General features: G+C 44.5%; 1 protein-coding gene across 1 annotated transcript; it reads right to left on the reverse strand.

Moving 5' to 3' along the window:
• Positions 1-11,588: 11,588 nt before the first annotated feature.
• fgfbp2b (fibroblast growth factor binding protein 2b) lies at positions 11,589-12,849 on the reverse strand. Its single transcript, XM_072462221.1, has one exon. It carries the CDS (start codon positions 12,354-12,356, stop codon positions 11,625-11,627), a length of 732 nt encoding a protein of 243 aa, XP_072318322.1. The 5' UTR covers positions 12,357-12,849; the 3' UTR covers positions 11,589-11,624.
• Positions 12,850-16,154: the final 3,305 nt, after the last annotated feature.

Genomic DNA, 16,154 nt, shown 5'->3' on the forward strand with positions numbered 1-16,154 from the left:
TTAAAGGCACTTGGCTCATTGTATTTGCTGTTGTATTGAACATATATATTATATTGAACCTGTGTTGTTGTTGTGTTACTTTTAATGGCGGTTGACAGCCAACTGAAAAGGTGCATTTACCGCCACCTGTAGTTGTACGTCTTCAAAGTATGTGTCTTCAAAGTATGTGTTTTACGCTATACTGTATTTTTGAAAGGAAAGCGAGAAATAGAAAGAGTAACTTTGTCTGTGTTATCTTCTTCTTCTTCTTTGTCGTGTGTTGTTGTTGAGTTACTTTTAATGGCGGTCGGCAGCCAACTGAAAAGTTGCATTTACCGCCACCTACTGGATTGAGTTTGTACAGGAGATCTCTTTGGCGTGTGTCACTCAGAGACACAGTTACTCCATTAATTAATCTGATGACATCATACAGTCAGCTGGGCTGATGATGTAGGCATGAACATGACTCAAGTGGTTTCCATGACAATATTCTCGTGCGTGCAGTGGGCTATCCTTCAGTATTAGCTTCCTACGATAGCTAATAGTTTGAACGATCCTAAACTATTGTAATAGCAGTTTGTTGTGCTTTTTATTAAGGTAAACAATGACGTAAATGACAGAAAGATGGCGCCCAAATTGAATTAAGGTTTGATTTGCAGTCATCTTAATTAAATGCAACAGTAAAATAGTTCTAGGCTATACTTGTTTTTAGAGATTGAACAACTGGCCTATAATTATGATTAAAACACTTTAGAAACATTTGGGTCGGTGTAACAATAAACTGTGCAGGCCTGTTTTGGACTAAATCCCCCAAGTTATATTTGAATTGTAAAAAAGTTCAGTTATAGTCATCTGGGCACTGTTTTAGAAAAACATTCTCAATCTGCAGGTCTAGTCTGAGAACTCAGATACTTATCCTACTCAGAGTAGACACTGCTCACCAGGCGGAACCTCCGGATAATAGCCTGTCCTAGTTTTGTCAACACTGAGTTTCACCTTAAACGAATCTCCTTTTGTTACCCTAACAGGCATTTCTGTTTAAAGAGGGATTTTCTCTTTTTTTTTAAAACAAAAATGGCCTCCTTGACTCCTCTTTTAAACCATTTCTCCTGCTTAGAATCTTCACCTCACAGTCTTCAAAGGAGTGGTTTGTGGCTTTAAGATGAAGATGCACAGCGCTCTGTGGTCCTGACCTCGAGTGTCTTCTGTGCTCATAAATCTTCTTGTGCAGTGGCTGTTTAGTCTCACCTGTAACGCTCTTTATAATGTTCTTCACTGCATTAAATAGAATAAACGGCATTGCTCTGTTTTTGTGTGGACATCTTGTTCTTTGGAGGAACCAGTTTTCTTAAAGTGTTGCTTGGTTTAAATTAAACATGAACAGTCCAAACACATAAGGGATGGAAACTCCATTTCTTCTTGATTCTTTTTCCCTTTTGTCTTGTTTTAACTTTATTAAGAGCCCAAGCAGGGTAACCACAGGCTGAGAGAACATCCCATGTTTTTCCTCCTTCTTCTTGCCCTTTGTACTGGTGGGCATTTCTTGGGTTCTGTTTTGACGAGTCACTCCTGCTGTAGTGGGTGGAGCCAAAGAGCAGGTACTGATCCGTGTGTGTAGGTTTCTTATATACATCTATCTGGAGCTTCCAGTCCTTTCCTCTGACGGTGGAACAGTCAAGAATACGGTTGGCCTCAGCGTCTTCTGTTGTATTACAGGTGCACCGCATTTATGTGCTCCGAAGACGCTGACACTTCTAGAGCCACAGGTGCTTCAACAAAGTATTGGAGGTGTGAATACTTATACCGCTACGACGGACCAGATCTGGACTTGTTTCGGTTCAGGTCCAAAAAAAACAAAACCCCGGTGATTCGGTTCTGGACTCATAAAAAAAATATAGCACTCGCATACTGAACTATATCCTTTTCGTTCTAGAATCTAAACCATCTTAAACCTTCCATAGATCGCGAAATTTGCGCTGGAAAAGACGTAAACATTGCCATGCGCCGCTGTCAATGGAGCACCCGGACCCTAATTAGCGACGCACGCGTCTTCCGGGCATAAGTTGAAGCCGGCGAAATAAGTTTAAAGATGCGAGAGACAGCGCGGAACCGTGTATCCACATGCGAACATTGAAGTGAACCGTGTATCCACACGTGAACATTGAAGTGAACCGTGTATCCACATGTAAACACTGAAGTGAACCGTGTATCCACACGTGAACACTGAAGTGAACCGTGTATCCACATGTGAACACTGAAGTGAACCGTGTATCCACACGTGAACATTGAAGTGAACCGTGTATCCACACGTGAACACTGAAGTGAACCGTGTATCCACATGTGAACACTGAAGTGAACCGTGTATCCACATGTGAACACTGAAGTGAACCGTGTATCCACACGTGAACATTGAAGTGAACCGTGTATCCACACGTGAACACTGAAGTGAACCGTGTATCCACATGAGAACATCAAAGTGAACCGTGTATCCACACGTGAACACTGAAGTGAACCGTGTATCCACACGTGAACACTGAAGTGAACCGTGTATCCACACGTGAACACTGAAGTGAACCGTGTATCCACACGTGAACACTGAAGTGAACCGTGTATCCACACGTGAACATTGAAGTGAACCGTGTATCCACACGTGAACATTGAAGTGAACCGTGTATCCACACGTGAACGCTGAAGTGAACCGTGTATCCACACGTGAACGCTGAAGTGAACCGTGTATCCACACGTGAACGCTGAAGTGAACCGTGTATCCACACGTGAACGCTGAAGTGAACCGTGTATCCACACGTGAACGCTGAAGTGAACCGTGTATCCACACGTGAACACTGAAGTGAACCGTGTATCCACACGTGAACACTGAAGTGAACCGTGTATCCACACGTGAACACTGAAGTGAACCGTGTATCCACACGTGAACACTGAAGTGAACCGTGTATCCACACGTGAACGCTGAAGTGAACCGTGTATCCACACGTGAACGCTGAAGTGAACCGTGTATCCACATGTGAACACTGAAGTGAAGCCGGTGAGATCGCTGTGTTATGATCCCGATGGCAAAAACCCAAAAGCAGTCCAGATAAGACAAATTAGAATTTATTAAACAAAAGTTCAAAACCCAAAGGCAGGCACAAAGGCTCAAAATGTCCAAAAGTCCCAAAAAACACAAAACATCCAAAATTCCAAAAAGGCAGGTAAACAAGGCAGGAGCAGAGCAACGCAGGAGCAGCGCAGAGCAAGGCAGGAGCAGAGCAGAGCTTACAAGCAGGACAGACATCAAGTGTCGATCAGACATAGAACAAAGGGGAGACAGAACTTAAATACACACAGAGAAGCAGGTGATTGGTGGGAAACAAACAAGTGGCAGGAGAAACTAATCGAGGTAATGAGAAAACTGACAGCAGGTGTGGAGGGAGGTGACTGGGAAATCCAGGAAGTAGCAGACGGCAGGTGAGGGGCGGAGACACAGGAACAAACATGGGAGCACATGACAAACACAAGGGGCACATGGGAAATAGCGTCTCTGCAGAGCGGATATTAACACGCTGGCTTCATCAGAACTGTTCAGAACTAAGCTGTGGCCGCCACGTGCGATGTTGTGATGGTTTATGTGCTGCGCGTTAAAGGGGCGGGGTCAGCGGGGTCTTTGGTCTGGGTGTAAATATGAATGAAATAACTGCGTTATAAGTGTTATGTTGTGGTGTGATGTATTTGGTATTAAGTAAATACTAAGTAAAGTCAAAGTAATATTGCTTAATTGCTGCATTCATTAATTGGAGTTTATATTTTGTAATAGTATTTGTATTCTACAGTTGTTAAATATGGTCTGGTGTTTAATGCTGCTAATATGATGTATTATTTTGATGTGTTGTGTAAAATATTTTCATATCATATTCTATATTCTTGATATTGCTAAGTTGATGCTTTATAGTTTTCAAGTTGACTTTTATGCTAGTTTTTGTAACTCTGTTATATGACTTAATTATTTACACTGGTGTTTTGTCGGTTTGAAGGTTTTTACCTGACTTTTGATGCCAATGGATCTGAACATTAAAGAGTGGAAATGTGTCTAAAGGCAAAACATTGTATCAGATGAAACAGCTGCTTTGACCCTTGACCCCGACTGATCCTGTCAACAATACTCAACATGCTCTTGTTCCTCAAGTAAAACACATGAATGTGTGTTAACTGTAGCTTGTGATTTGCAAGTTTAAAGTGAAAAACAGTGAATAAAGCAGACAAGTTGAGTTTATTTCACTCTGCAGTTAAGCCTTGTGTTTGATATAAGTCCTTGTTCAAGTGTCTTCAACTTAATTTAGCCAAGTAGCTTGTGTTATGCTGTTATAACATTATGCAAAAATGGCATGAGTTCAGCCGGACTCATTAGGTCCGGACCTGAACCTAAACCTCTGGATTCGAATCCGGACTTGAACCCGAACGTGGGTTTAGGTCTGCATCCCTATTTATACATGTGTTTTGTTTTTTTAGAATACACAATCCGGATATACTGTATAAACATATTTCACTGGTGGTTGAGCTGCTAAAAATATCACCCATATACACAAAATATAATATGTTCAAAATGTTCATGGTACATGGTATAGCTAGACCAGGGGTGGGTAAACTACGGCCCGCGGGCCACATACGGTCCGTTTGTCTTTATAATCCGGTCCGCCAAACATGCCAAGTAATATTTAAAAAATATAATTTTTTGCCCGTAGGCATCTGTCTGCACTTGTATCCTAATACAAATGACGTGAAATTAATTAATTAATAGATTCAATAGCCATATTTATTTATTTTTCACATCAATGATCGCGGGCCGGCCCTCCGCTACTTGCCTGGATTCGACTATGGCCTTCGGAGGAAAATAATTACCCACCCCTGATCTAGACCGATGAATCCTTTAATTTAATCATTGGCAGCGTGGCGAGGGCTGATCATTGCCGCTTGCGGCTATATTATTATTATTATTATTAGGCCCGACCGCCACAAGCTGGCGAGAGGCCTATTAGTCTCGTAAGGCCGTGCGAAGCACGGCTGCGAAAGTGCGCACGTTGTGTGCACGAAATCAAGCGCGAAGCGCTCGCCCACTTCCAAACACTCACTAACGCACTCCTTCACTCACGCACGCCCCGTGCATACTAATTTGTAGTAGAAAAATGGAACATTACCGTTCACGAATACGTTCCCCATCTCTTGCATGTTCCGTGCATATAAGCATGTAATGCAAAAATTGAACATTATTACTGTATAGAGGGCCAAAAACACAAAGTGGGCGGAGCCCACTAAAAATTAACGAAAGTACCTGTCAGTGACCAGGGACCCACACCATGAGGTAGGAAAGCGCGAGCGCTTTCCGAAAATGTATAGTTTATGATATTTGAAAAATGGGAAACATTGTTTTCGCATCGGAATAATTAGGCCCGAGCCCCAGCAGGGCGGAGGGCCTATTGCTCCCGCAACGCTGCCGAAGGCAGCGTTGCAACTGTCTGACCAAACATGCGGGCGCAGCCCGCATGTTTGGTACCCCGTCGCCCCTGGCAAGTACAGTGAACTAGCCCATGCCGAAGGCATGGATCATGCATACTTACTCCTGCTATGACAGAAATAGTCAACAACGCGAAGCGCTGCATTCCTCCAAAAACCCTCTTGGCATCGTCCCGTACGCGAAAATCCATGCCGCAGGCATGGGTCATGCTTGTATCTGCTCAAATCAATGGAAGTCTATGGGGAGTGGGCGGGGCATCCCGACGGAATAGGGAGTGACGAGCGCGTAAGCGCTCGTAATGATGATTCCACCCCATGACGGCATCGGGAAGGCTTAGAGCTTTCAAACGATGTATAATTTGTTGTTATAGTGGAAACGGCTATATTGTTTTTGCTAAAAATATTATTTTTTATTATCTTTATTATTTTTCTTGTTCTTCTGCTTTTTGAGCTCTAATTTGACCCCCTGAACATGCTCAAAAACTCACCAAACTTTGCCCAAAATTCAGAATCGGCGAAAAATTTTGTTTTTTCTGGGCCATTTTTTTTTTCGTTAAAAAATGGCGCGACAGCGCCACCGACAAAAGTCAAAATACATTGCGCCTACGGGAGACGCCCCGAGGTCAACTTTGGCCTAAAGCTACAAAATTCGGGACACGCATTCCTCTCGTGAGGACAAAAATAAATAAATATTGTGGCCACGCCCCCAAACTTACCCTATGGCCGCCATCTTCCTTTGAAAATGAAAACACGCTGTGTTAGCCATTTTGTTCACGTCAAACTTTGACGAACTCCTCCTAGGGCGTTTTGCCCACCGACTTCAAAATCGGCGTACGTCCTCTGGACAAGTGGGGCATCTAAAGTTATCCAATTTTTTGAGATACCTTTACCGGTCTGTGTGCGGCGCAGCCGCAAAGTTGGACAACTTATTTTGGAATATTGCAGATCTAAAAATTGCTCCCATTTGATCAAAACGAGTCCGATTAGGACCAAATTTGAATCAGTTGTTAAACTTTCAAGTTTGGACCAGTTTAGCATGACAAAATTGAAATGGGCGCGATAGCGCCCCCTACAGAGTTGCCTTTGAGTGAACATTGATGGACAAAAACTGGTTTTACACAAATGTTCTAAACTTTGCCCAAAATTCTATTTTGGGGTCCCGAGCAAAAGGCCAATCAAACTTATCCCTTAATTTTTACGGCGTAGCCGTAGCCATGACGGAAACCTCCCATGTTATCCCTATGGGAAAATTGCTAAATCTCTCGAATATCCACATTTTTCTGTTTCACACTTTAACGAACTCCTCCTAGTGCGTTTTGCCCACCGACCTCAAAATCGGTGTACGTCCCCTAGACAAGTGGGGCATCTAAAGTTATCCAAATTTTAAGGATAACTTTTACGGTCTCTGTGCGACGGAGCCGCAAACTTTTCCCTGAATTCTGACTATTTGGCCTTCAGAGTGGCCTATAAACAATAGAGTTTTTCCAAATGACATTATATTTTGCACAAAATTCTAATTTGCCATCCTGATCATAAAAGTATGAGAGCCAAAGTCATATTTTGTACGGCGTAACCGTAACGATGACAGAAACATCCCATGATATCCTTATGGGAAAATCGCGAAATTGCTCAAATCACCACATTTTTACGCTTCACACTTTAACGAACTCCTCCTAGGGTGATTGTCTGATCAAACTCATTTGGGGAAAATCATCTACACAAGCGAGGCATCAAAAGTTATCCATATTTTGATTCTAAGTGCTACGGTCTCTGTGTGGCGGACCCGCAAATATATGTCAGAAATGGGAAAACAGCGAAATCTCTAAAATGACCACATTTTTATGCTTCACACTTTAACAAACTCCTCCTAGTGCGAAAGCCCGATCAAGCTCATATTTGGGGGAAATCATCTACACAAACGGGGCATAGAAAATTTGTCATATTTTGATTTTAAGTGGTACGGTCTCTGTGCCGTGGAGCTGCAAATATACTGTCACAAATGGGAAAACGCCAAATCTTTGAAATGTTCACATTTACGCTTCACACTTTAACAAACTCCTCCATGGGCAATAGCTCGATCAAGCTTTACTTTGGGAAATATCATCTACACAAGCGGAGCATCAAAAGTTATCCATATTTATATTCCAAGTGCTACGGTCTCTGTGCGGCGGAGCAGCAAATTTGACTGACACTTGTGTTGATTTGCACTGGATTGGCCATGTCCAATGTGTCGCCGTCTGTCAAGTTCTTTTTTAATTCAACACACAATAAGGGCGCCATCTTTATCAAGTCGAAAGCGCAGAGTCGGAAGGCCGGCGGCCCGCGAGGGCCGTTGGATGCCGCTTGCGGCTTTAATTATTCTTTCTTCTTTCTTTCTTTCTTTCTTTCTTCTCGGGACCAACCCCCCTATTTTTCACCCAGTGAACATTGACGAAAAGTCACAAAAATGTGCACACCTCTAAAAATCGTGCCTCTCTACATTCTAGCTATTTCCCTTTTCTAAAATAAAAAAAAATTGGCGCGTCAGCGCCCCTAAATGTACCAAAAATGCATTGAGAGATAGAAAATGACCCAAAAAAAATCTGATCGTAGAGTCATGAAATTTGGCGCAGAGGTAGATGGTGACAAGAGAAGTAAAACATATTATTACGGCAACGCCGTCCGCCAAACCAAATGTCGGCCATATTGCTTCAAAAATGGCTAAGCATGACTCAGGAGTTTTTCCAAACGTCGTACTTTTACGAACTCCTCCCAGGGCGTTGGCCCTAAAAAGCTGACATTTGGTGAAAATGCTACTGAGGAGCGGGACATCAAAAGTTATTCAAATTACATTGATACCTGTCACGGTCTCTGTGCGGCGAAGCCGCAAACTGTAGCAAGAATTTGCTAAACATTAGAGCAATTTCCTCCAAATCGCTCTTAGTTAATGAATTAATTAGTGACTATAACATAGATCTTCTAGCTCTAACTGAAACGTGGCTTCAACAAGACGACTACGTCAGACTAAATGAGTCCACCCCACCCAGCCATGTTAACTTTCAGACTGCCAGGAGCACAGGCCGAGGTGGTGGTGTGGCAGTAAAAAGCTTTCAACTGGTTCAAAATGCAGCAGCAAGATTACTAACAGGAACAAAAAGAAGAGAGCACATTACGCCAGTGCTGAAGTCTCTTCACTGGCTCCCCGTCGAGTCTAGAATCAAATTCAAAATTCTACTCTTGACCTACAAAGCCATAAATGACATGGCCCCATCCTACCTCAAAGATGCTATAGAACCATATCATCCAAACAGAGCTCTTCGCTCTCAGAATGCTGGCCTTCTGGTGGTGCCAAGAGTCTCTAAAAGTACTGTAGGAGGTAGAGCGTTTAGCTACCAAGCTCCTGTGTTATGGAATCAGCTCCCGACCCATGTTAAATATGCTGACACAGTCTCTTCATTTAAGTCCAGGCTTAAAACGTTCCTCTTCGAAATCGCTTATGGTCAGACTAGTTAGGAACAGAAAGATAAACCCACAGCTTCAGCTACGCTGCCCTAGGAGTAACTATGCTGGGGGAAGTATGACAGCTTGAGCACTATCCTCTTCTTCTTCTGACTACTTATGCTATCAAACAATATTTATTTTTTGATTCCACTTGCAAACTGTTCACCGCCTTCTTTTCTTTCTCTCACTCCTGAGGACCTGTGGACCCAGATGCCCCTCCCCTGGTGAAGTGGTCCCTGCCCTGTGTGGACGGTCCCTCTTCTGCCTGAAGAGTGGCTCCAGTTCGCCTCAGTCGGTCCCTCATCTGCCTGAAGAGTGGGTCCAGCTCGCCTCCGACGGTCCCTCGTCTGCCTGAAGAGTGGGTCCAGCTCGACTCAGTCGGTCCCTCTTCTGCCTGAAGAGTGGGTCCAGCTCCAGTCTCCCTCGTGTCCGTCTGTCCGTCTGTGAGAGTCGGATCTCTCCTTCACTGGAACTCCTCCAGGTTTCTACGCTTTTTTCCCAAAGAGGTTTTTTTGTAGTTTTTCCTGGCCGAGAAGGAGAGTCTAAGGACAGAGGACCCTGGGACATCGTCCCTCGCCACCACAGACATTGTCTGACTTCATCGCCACCACAGACATTGTCTGACTTCATCGCCACCACAGACATTGTTGATTCATTTCTCCCTGTGGCCCTCAGAGGCAACTGTTGTTGTGATTTTGGGCCTTACAAAAATAAATTGATTTGATTTGATTTGAATTTCAGAAATCTCCCAAAATTAACATTTCTGCCGTTTGCGCAGATAAAGTCCGAATTGCGTTAAATTAGAATCAGTTGTTAAACTCTTTGCCCTAAACCTACTTGAGGTGAAATAAATTAATTTGGCGCCACAGCGCCCCCTACAGATTTTATATGGAGGTTAAATGTTTAGTTTTGCGAAATTATATGAAATTTGACACACAACTCAATTTTGGCATCCCCATCAAAAAAGTCAATGAGACCCATGTCATAATTGTTACGACTTTGCCGTAGCGATGACCGAAACCTCCCATGTTATTCCAATGGGGAAATTGCCAGAACATGTTTACACTTTAGACTTTCACGAACTCCTCTTAGGGCGTAAGACATATTAACCTGAAATTTGGTGAGACTCATCTTCAGGGGTGGACCATCAAAAGTTATCCACATTTTTATTCTAAGAGTCACGGTGTCTGTGCGGCAAAGCCGCACATTTTGCCAAGAATTCAAAATAAAATTGCTTTTTGATGGTAAAACAAAGGGGAGAAGATGTGACAGCATCACAGATTCAGCAGTAGGCGTAATAAAAGGACAATTGGGGCGCGTTAGCGCCCCCTCCTCTTGCGGCGTGGCGGCGGCGTGGCGGCGGCGTGGCGAGGGCCGATCATTGCCGCTTGCGGCTATATTTATTATTATTATTATTTCTCGATCTTTATTAAGTACACAGTGGGAAAAACATATGTTTTTAGACAATGAGAGAAAGTGATGTATATTTGAGCTGTTGTGCTGATTGTGCAGACTGGGGTCTAAAATGCAGGAATATAGATTAGTTGAAATTGTCCTAACCATATTTAGGAACATCATATATTATGCTTTCATCTGCTCTGTACTAAAAGCCTGGAGTGGTGCTGTAGGACCAGCAGCGTCGCGAGTCAAAGTGCATTTTTGGTTTAACGAGATGCAAGTGTTCTGAATACTGCCCATGGGTATAGCACTGGTTTTATTTGGCTTTCCAGATAACATCTATAGTATAAAGAAGGACGTTTCTTATGATGTAAGTGCCTTATAGTCATCTAGGCTACATGCTATTTCATTTTGTACTAAAACATAAGGACAGACCTAAATTTAGGCCATTTCTTTCATTATTTAAACATTATTGACTATATCTTTTATACTTAATTCAGATATCGAACCTTTTGAGAATACATTGAACTCATCCTGGAAACATACACGTGCACTAAGTCCTAACCAGAGAAACAAGTGCTGATGCAGAGCAGCTTGTATCCTTTTCCACAGAGAGAAAAGACAAGAGTGGTGTGTTTATTTACTCCAATTCATTTTCCCTGGTCTGCAGCCTGCACACAGGCCCTCTCTGTTCTGGCACACTCCAGGGCTAAAGACTCGGCTCATTCATGCACTCACACAAAGACAAAGTGTGTGGCTGCGCAGACACTTCCCTCCACTCGCCTGTGTTATCTTTAATGTCTGCGTCTTAATGGTTTCCTGCCTGTTGTTACTTTGAGTTGATGATTGAAGGAGACAAGGAGCTCTTTGATTGTCACCAGTCCTCAGTTTATTCTCTTTCCCCACCCATCATACAAAAACAAAGTATATTACTTCATATACAAACAAGAGGCACATGCCTGCCATATCATTGAAAGCCTTGCTGTGTTCTAAGTTACATTATTACCACAAACGGGGATATGCATTGTAGCTGGCCATTGACTGTGGATGATTCTGAGCCTGTGCAGTGTTGCTGCGTCCAGTGCTACAGTTCAAAGCGTCTACAGGGATCCACTGAGAGAGTTTTATCTGAGTCCAATCTGAAATGAAACAACAAAGCATTTTTTTACAATACAACCATTTGTTTGACCATTTATTCTGTTTTTGTCTTTTGTTTTTCTGGAGAAGTCTTAAATTCTACTCACTTGAAACCAATTGTAGACTCAGTTCTGGAACCAACCGATGAAGTAGGAGCAGATTCCATGGAAGCTCCTCCAGCAGTATTCATTAGCCAGGCGAGATGCCTTGGAATCGGGTTGCTCCGTGGGACGAGTAGTGGTCTTTGCAGGCTTGGGGGTGGTCTTCTTAGGCTGGGAGGCCTTGCCTGGCTGGGGTCTGACCGGCTGGGGCTGAGGCTTTACCGGCTTGGGTGTTGTGACAGGTTTAGGCTGGACCACCGGCACCACTGGTTTGCGAGGTTCCGTGACAGGCTTAGAAGGCTTAGGGGTGGCGGGCTTGGGGTAGGCAGACAGGTAGGTCATTTGGGCTTCGTCTGTGGACTTCTTACACATTGCCGGGCGGTAGACCTTCTGTCCCTGGCAAGCGTTGTTCAGCTTCCTGAGGTCCCACATCATCTGAGTGAAGTAGTGGCGTGGGTTGAGGTTGTACGGCCGACAGAGGTTGGGTTTTCCTTGGAAGTCGCAGTAGTAGGACTGTCCAGCAGCTTGGCCTTTACATGACACACGCAGGCGGGTATAGTCCCCGACTCCAGACACCACCATGGTGCAGGAATCTCTGTTCTTGGTGCTGAATCGAATTGGCTCATCCCAAACACTGCGCTGTTGTGGCTGGGCCGGTGGCTGTCTGCTTTCATTCACGCTGTTGTTGTTGGTTTGTGCGTAAGATACACACACAGCCGTTGCCAGCAGCAGTAGAAGTCTCAGCCTGGTCCTCATGGTGGGAGGGTAGTGTGTGGAATGATGGATAAGGCGTGCAAGGGTTGGAAGTGCTTGCGAGAGGACTTATAAAGCTGTAGCCCACAAAGACAGTATTCTTCAGGTGAGCTCTGGCTCCTCCCTAGAGTTTTACATAGACACATACAGAACGTATTACTGATGCCCAGCTCTGTGTGGTCAGTGCCAATTTTAAAGAAGTGATGGGCAGGATGGAAGGGGGAGGGCGAAACATAAACCAGGAGAGGGGGTTGGGGTGGTAGAGGGCCGACTGGAAGCAGTCAATGGGTCTCTGGGGCTCCTGGGAGGAGAGGGAGGGGTGTAGGTCTGAAGGACAGTACACACATGAAAACCAATGTTGTGAGAGCGCGACACATTATATAATCTTATGGCATAAGGAGCTCTTTGACTATTGATGGCGGGAGAGAGCTAACAGTGCACAAGCTAATTGCAGCCTCAAGTCATTTACCCAGGAGTTAAGATTGATCTGCAGCGCTTTAAAAGTAAAAACCATATCGTGTTCATCTGAAGTTCGAGTTTAACTGCTGCACACACACATTTACACAGGTGGGCACACAAAATGTGTTTAGGTTTGATTGTCCCCAAGTTATATTAGGCCAATGAGAGTTTTTGATACTTCTGCATGAAAAAGAACTGGGGTAGTTTGGAGGCGTGTGAATGTGTGTCTGGTGATTTGATTTCCAATTTGAGTCAAAATAGTTTTTTCCTATGCGGGCAGAAAGTAATGTACATAAGCAGGTTCTGCAAAGAACTAACTTTACTTCAAATATTGGGGAAAGAATGGATTGGCCTCATTTCCATCTAGTCACAGTCTTACCAGTGCAATATTGAATCAAAATAGATATTCTTAATATCTTAGCCCCCCTTGCATACCAAATGTATCCAGTGGATGGATAAGTTTGGCCCCGTTCATAGAAAAGGGGGAACATAGGTATCGGGGACTATAGGTACTGGGGAATACAGGTACCGGGGACTATAGGTACTGGGGAATACAGGTAACCAGGGAATATAGGTACTGGGGAACATATGTAGCGGGGAACATAGGTACCGGGGAACATATGTTGCGGGGAACATAGATACCGGGGAACATATGTAGCGGAGAACATATGTAGCGGGGAACATATGTACCGGGGAACATAGGTAGCGGGGAACATAGGTACTGGGGAATATAGGTACCGGGGAACTAATTTAGCGGGGAACATATGTAGCGGGGAATATATACGTAGCAGGGAATCATATGTAGCGGGGAACATAGGTACTGGGGAACATAGGTAGCGGAGAACATATGTAGCGGGGAATATATGTAGCGGGGAATATATGTAGCGGGGAACATAGGTAGCGGGGAACATAGGTACCGGGGAACATATGTAGCGGGGAATATAGGTAGCAGGGAATCATATGTAGCGGGGAACATTGGTACGGGGGACATATGTACTGGGTAACATATGTAGCGGGGAACATAGGTATCGGGGAATCATATGTAGCAGGGAACATAGATACCGGGGGACATAGGTAGCGGGGAACATATGTACCGGGGAACATAGGTAGCGGGGAACATAGGTAGCAGGGAATCATATGTAGCAGGGAACATAGGTAGCAGGGAACATATGTATCGGGGAACATATGTACCGGGGAATCATATGTAGCGGGGAACATATGTACCGGGGGACATATGTACCGGGGAATCATATGTAGCGGGGAACATATGTACCGGGGGACATATGTACCGGGGAATCATATGTAGCGGGGAACATATGTACCGGGGGACATATGTACCGGGGAACATAGGTACCGGGGAATCATATGTAGCAGGGAACATAGGTACCGGGGGACATATGTACCGGGGGACATATGTAGCGGGGAACATAGGTACCCGGGGACATATGTAGCGGGGAACATAGGTACCGGGGGACATATGTACCGGGGAATCATATGTAGCGGGGAACATATGTACCGGGGGACATATGTACCGGTGAACATAGGTACCGGGGAATCATATGTAGCAGGAAACATAGGTACCGGGGGACATATGTACCGGGGGACATATGTAGCGGGGAACATAGGTACCCGGGGACATATGTAGCGGGGAACATAGGTACCGGGGGACATATGTACCGGGGAACATAGGTACCGGGGAATCATATGTAGCAGGGAACATAGGTACCGGGGGACATATGTACCGGGGGACATATGTAGCGGGGAACATAGGTACCCGGGGACATATGTAGCGGGGAACATAGGTACCGGGGGACATATGTACCGGGGAACATAGGTACCGGGGAATCATATGTAGCAGGGAACATAGGTACCGGGGGACATATGTACCGGGGGACATATGTAGCGGGGAACATAGGTACCCGGGGACATATGTTGCGGGGAACATAGGTACCGGGGGACATATGTAGCGGGGAACATAGGTACTGGGGAATATAGGTAGCAGGGAACATAGCTGCCGGGGAATCATATGTAGCGGGGAACATGGGTAGCTGGGAACTAATGTACCAGGGAACATAGGTACCGGGGAACATAGGTACCGGGGAACATAGGTACCGGGGGACATAGGTACAGGGGAACATGGGTACCGGGGGACATGGGTACCGGGGGACATAGGTACCGGGGGACATACCCTTCCTATTGTGCACGTCCCAAATCACTGCACCTTCTTCAAAGTCCCAGCAGTGATAAAGCCCGTCTCACACTCACATGTGATAATAGTTTTCTCCTCATCACACACTTTCCTTAGTTCAAAGAGGAAATGCAGAGTATCGGTTTTGCCAAATAAACAGGTCAAAGTGCATGATGGCGTTCCCATGGCAGCACAGGTGTGTTGTACACATGAGTGCATGAGGCGTGTCATATTCCCATTCTACTGAATGTGGTGCCTTTTAGAGACCTTCACTGGTGTAGAATAAACATGTCGTCTTTTGTCGGCTTTTCTTTAAATTAAATTGAATTAATCCTGATCGGAGGCAGCAGCGTCACACCAGCTCCGCCTTCCCCCTCCCCCACACGTGCTCCTGCCTCGAACCCATCAACCCCCAAAACACAGCTCCCCGGTCTGTGCACACGTCCAGGCCCTGCTGCGTTACATGAATGTTCTCTGGAATCTCATGTGCGCTTTGGCAACTGTACATTTCATATTACACACGACACACAAAAAGAAAGATTTATGAAAGACTATTAGTGTGATTAATGACTCACAAGCATCAAGAAAAACTCAAGTAGATTCGATGGTAACAGTTTTATTCTCGTTTGTAGCAAATTCACAGTATTGTTTTCTTTTGCTCTCACAGATGCATCGACCAGGGCAATACTCACTGTGCAGTCGTAAAAGAGCTCGAAAAGGAACTTATTTAAGTCCATTTAATGAGCGAAACAGCAACCTGGTCAATGTAACTTATCGTAATAAAGTCATAATTGTCCTAAACTACTGTCTTTACAGGAAGGACGTGGGTAACAGACAATAGACAAAGGAAAGTGGCTGGAACTAAAAACTCACTTAAAAAAAACACATATTGACAAAATATATAAAACTTTCAATACCTTTGAAAGTGTAAAAAAAATTTACATTGTTTTAGCACGTTCAAGAGACGTAGTTAGAACAGAAACAGCTACACCGAGTCACGACGCTCCGACAGTTCATCATTGACACTAAAGAGACTATTGCATGAAGAAAACAGTTGGTTAAAAACAGTTGGCTGGTAGTTTTTTTTTTTGTACGTTTCTGTCAAATGGCCTCAAGTCAGCGGAGATCACGACGCCCCCGCGGGTTTTTAATGC

Source organism: Eucyclogobius newberryi, unplaced genomic scaffold, assembly GCF_026437365.1.
Source record: "Eucyclogobius newberryi isolate DKJ021-1_F unplaced genomic scaffold, fEucNew1.0.hap1 SCAF_4, whole genome shotgun sequence".
Classification (NCBI taxonomy): Eukaryota; Metazoa; Chordata; class Actinopteri; order Gobiiformes; family Gobiidae; genus Eucyclogobius; species Eucyclogobius newberryi.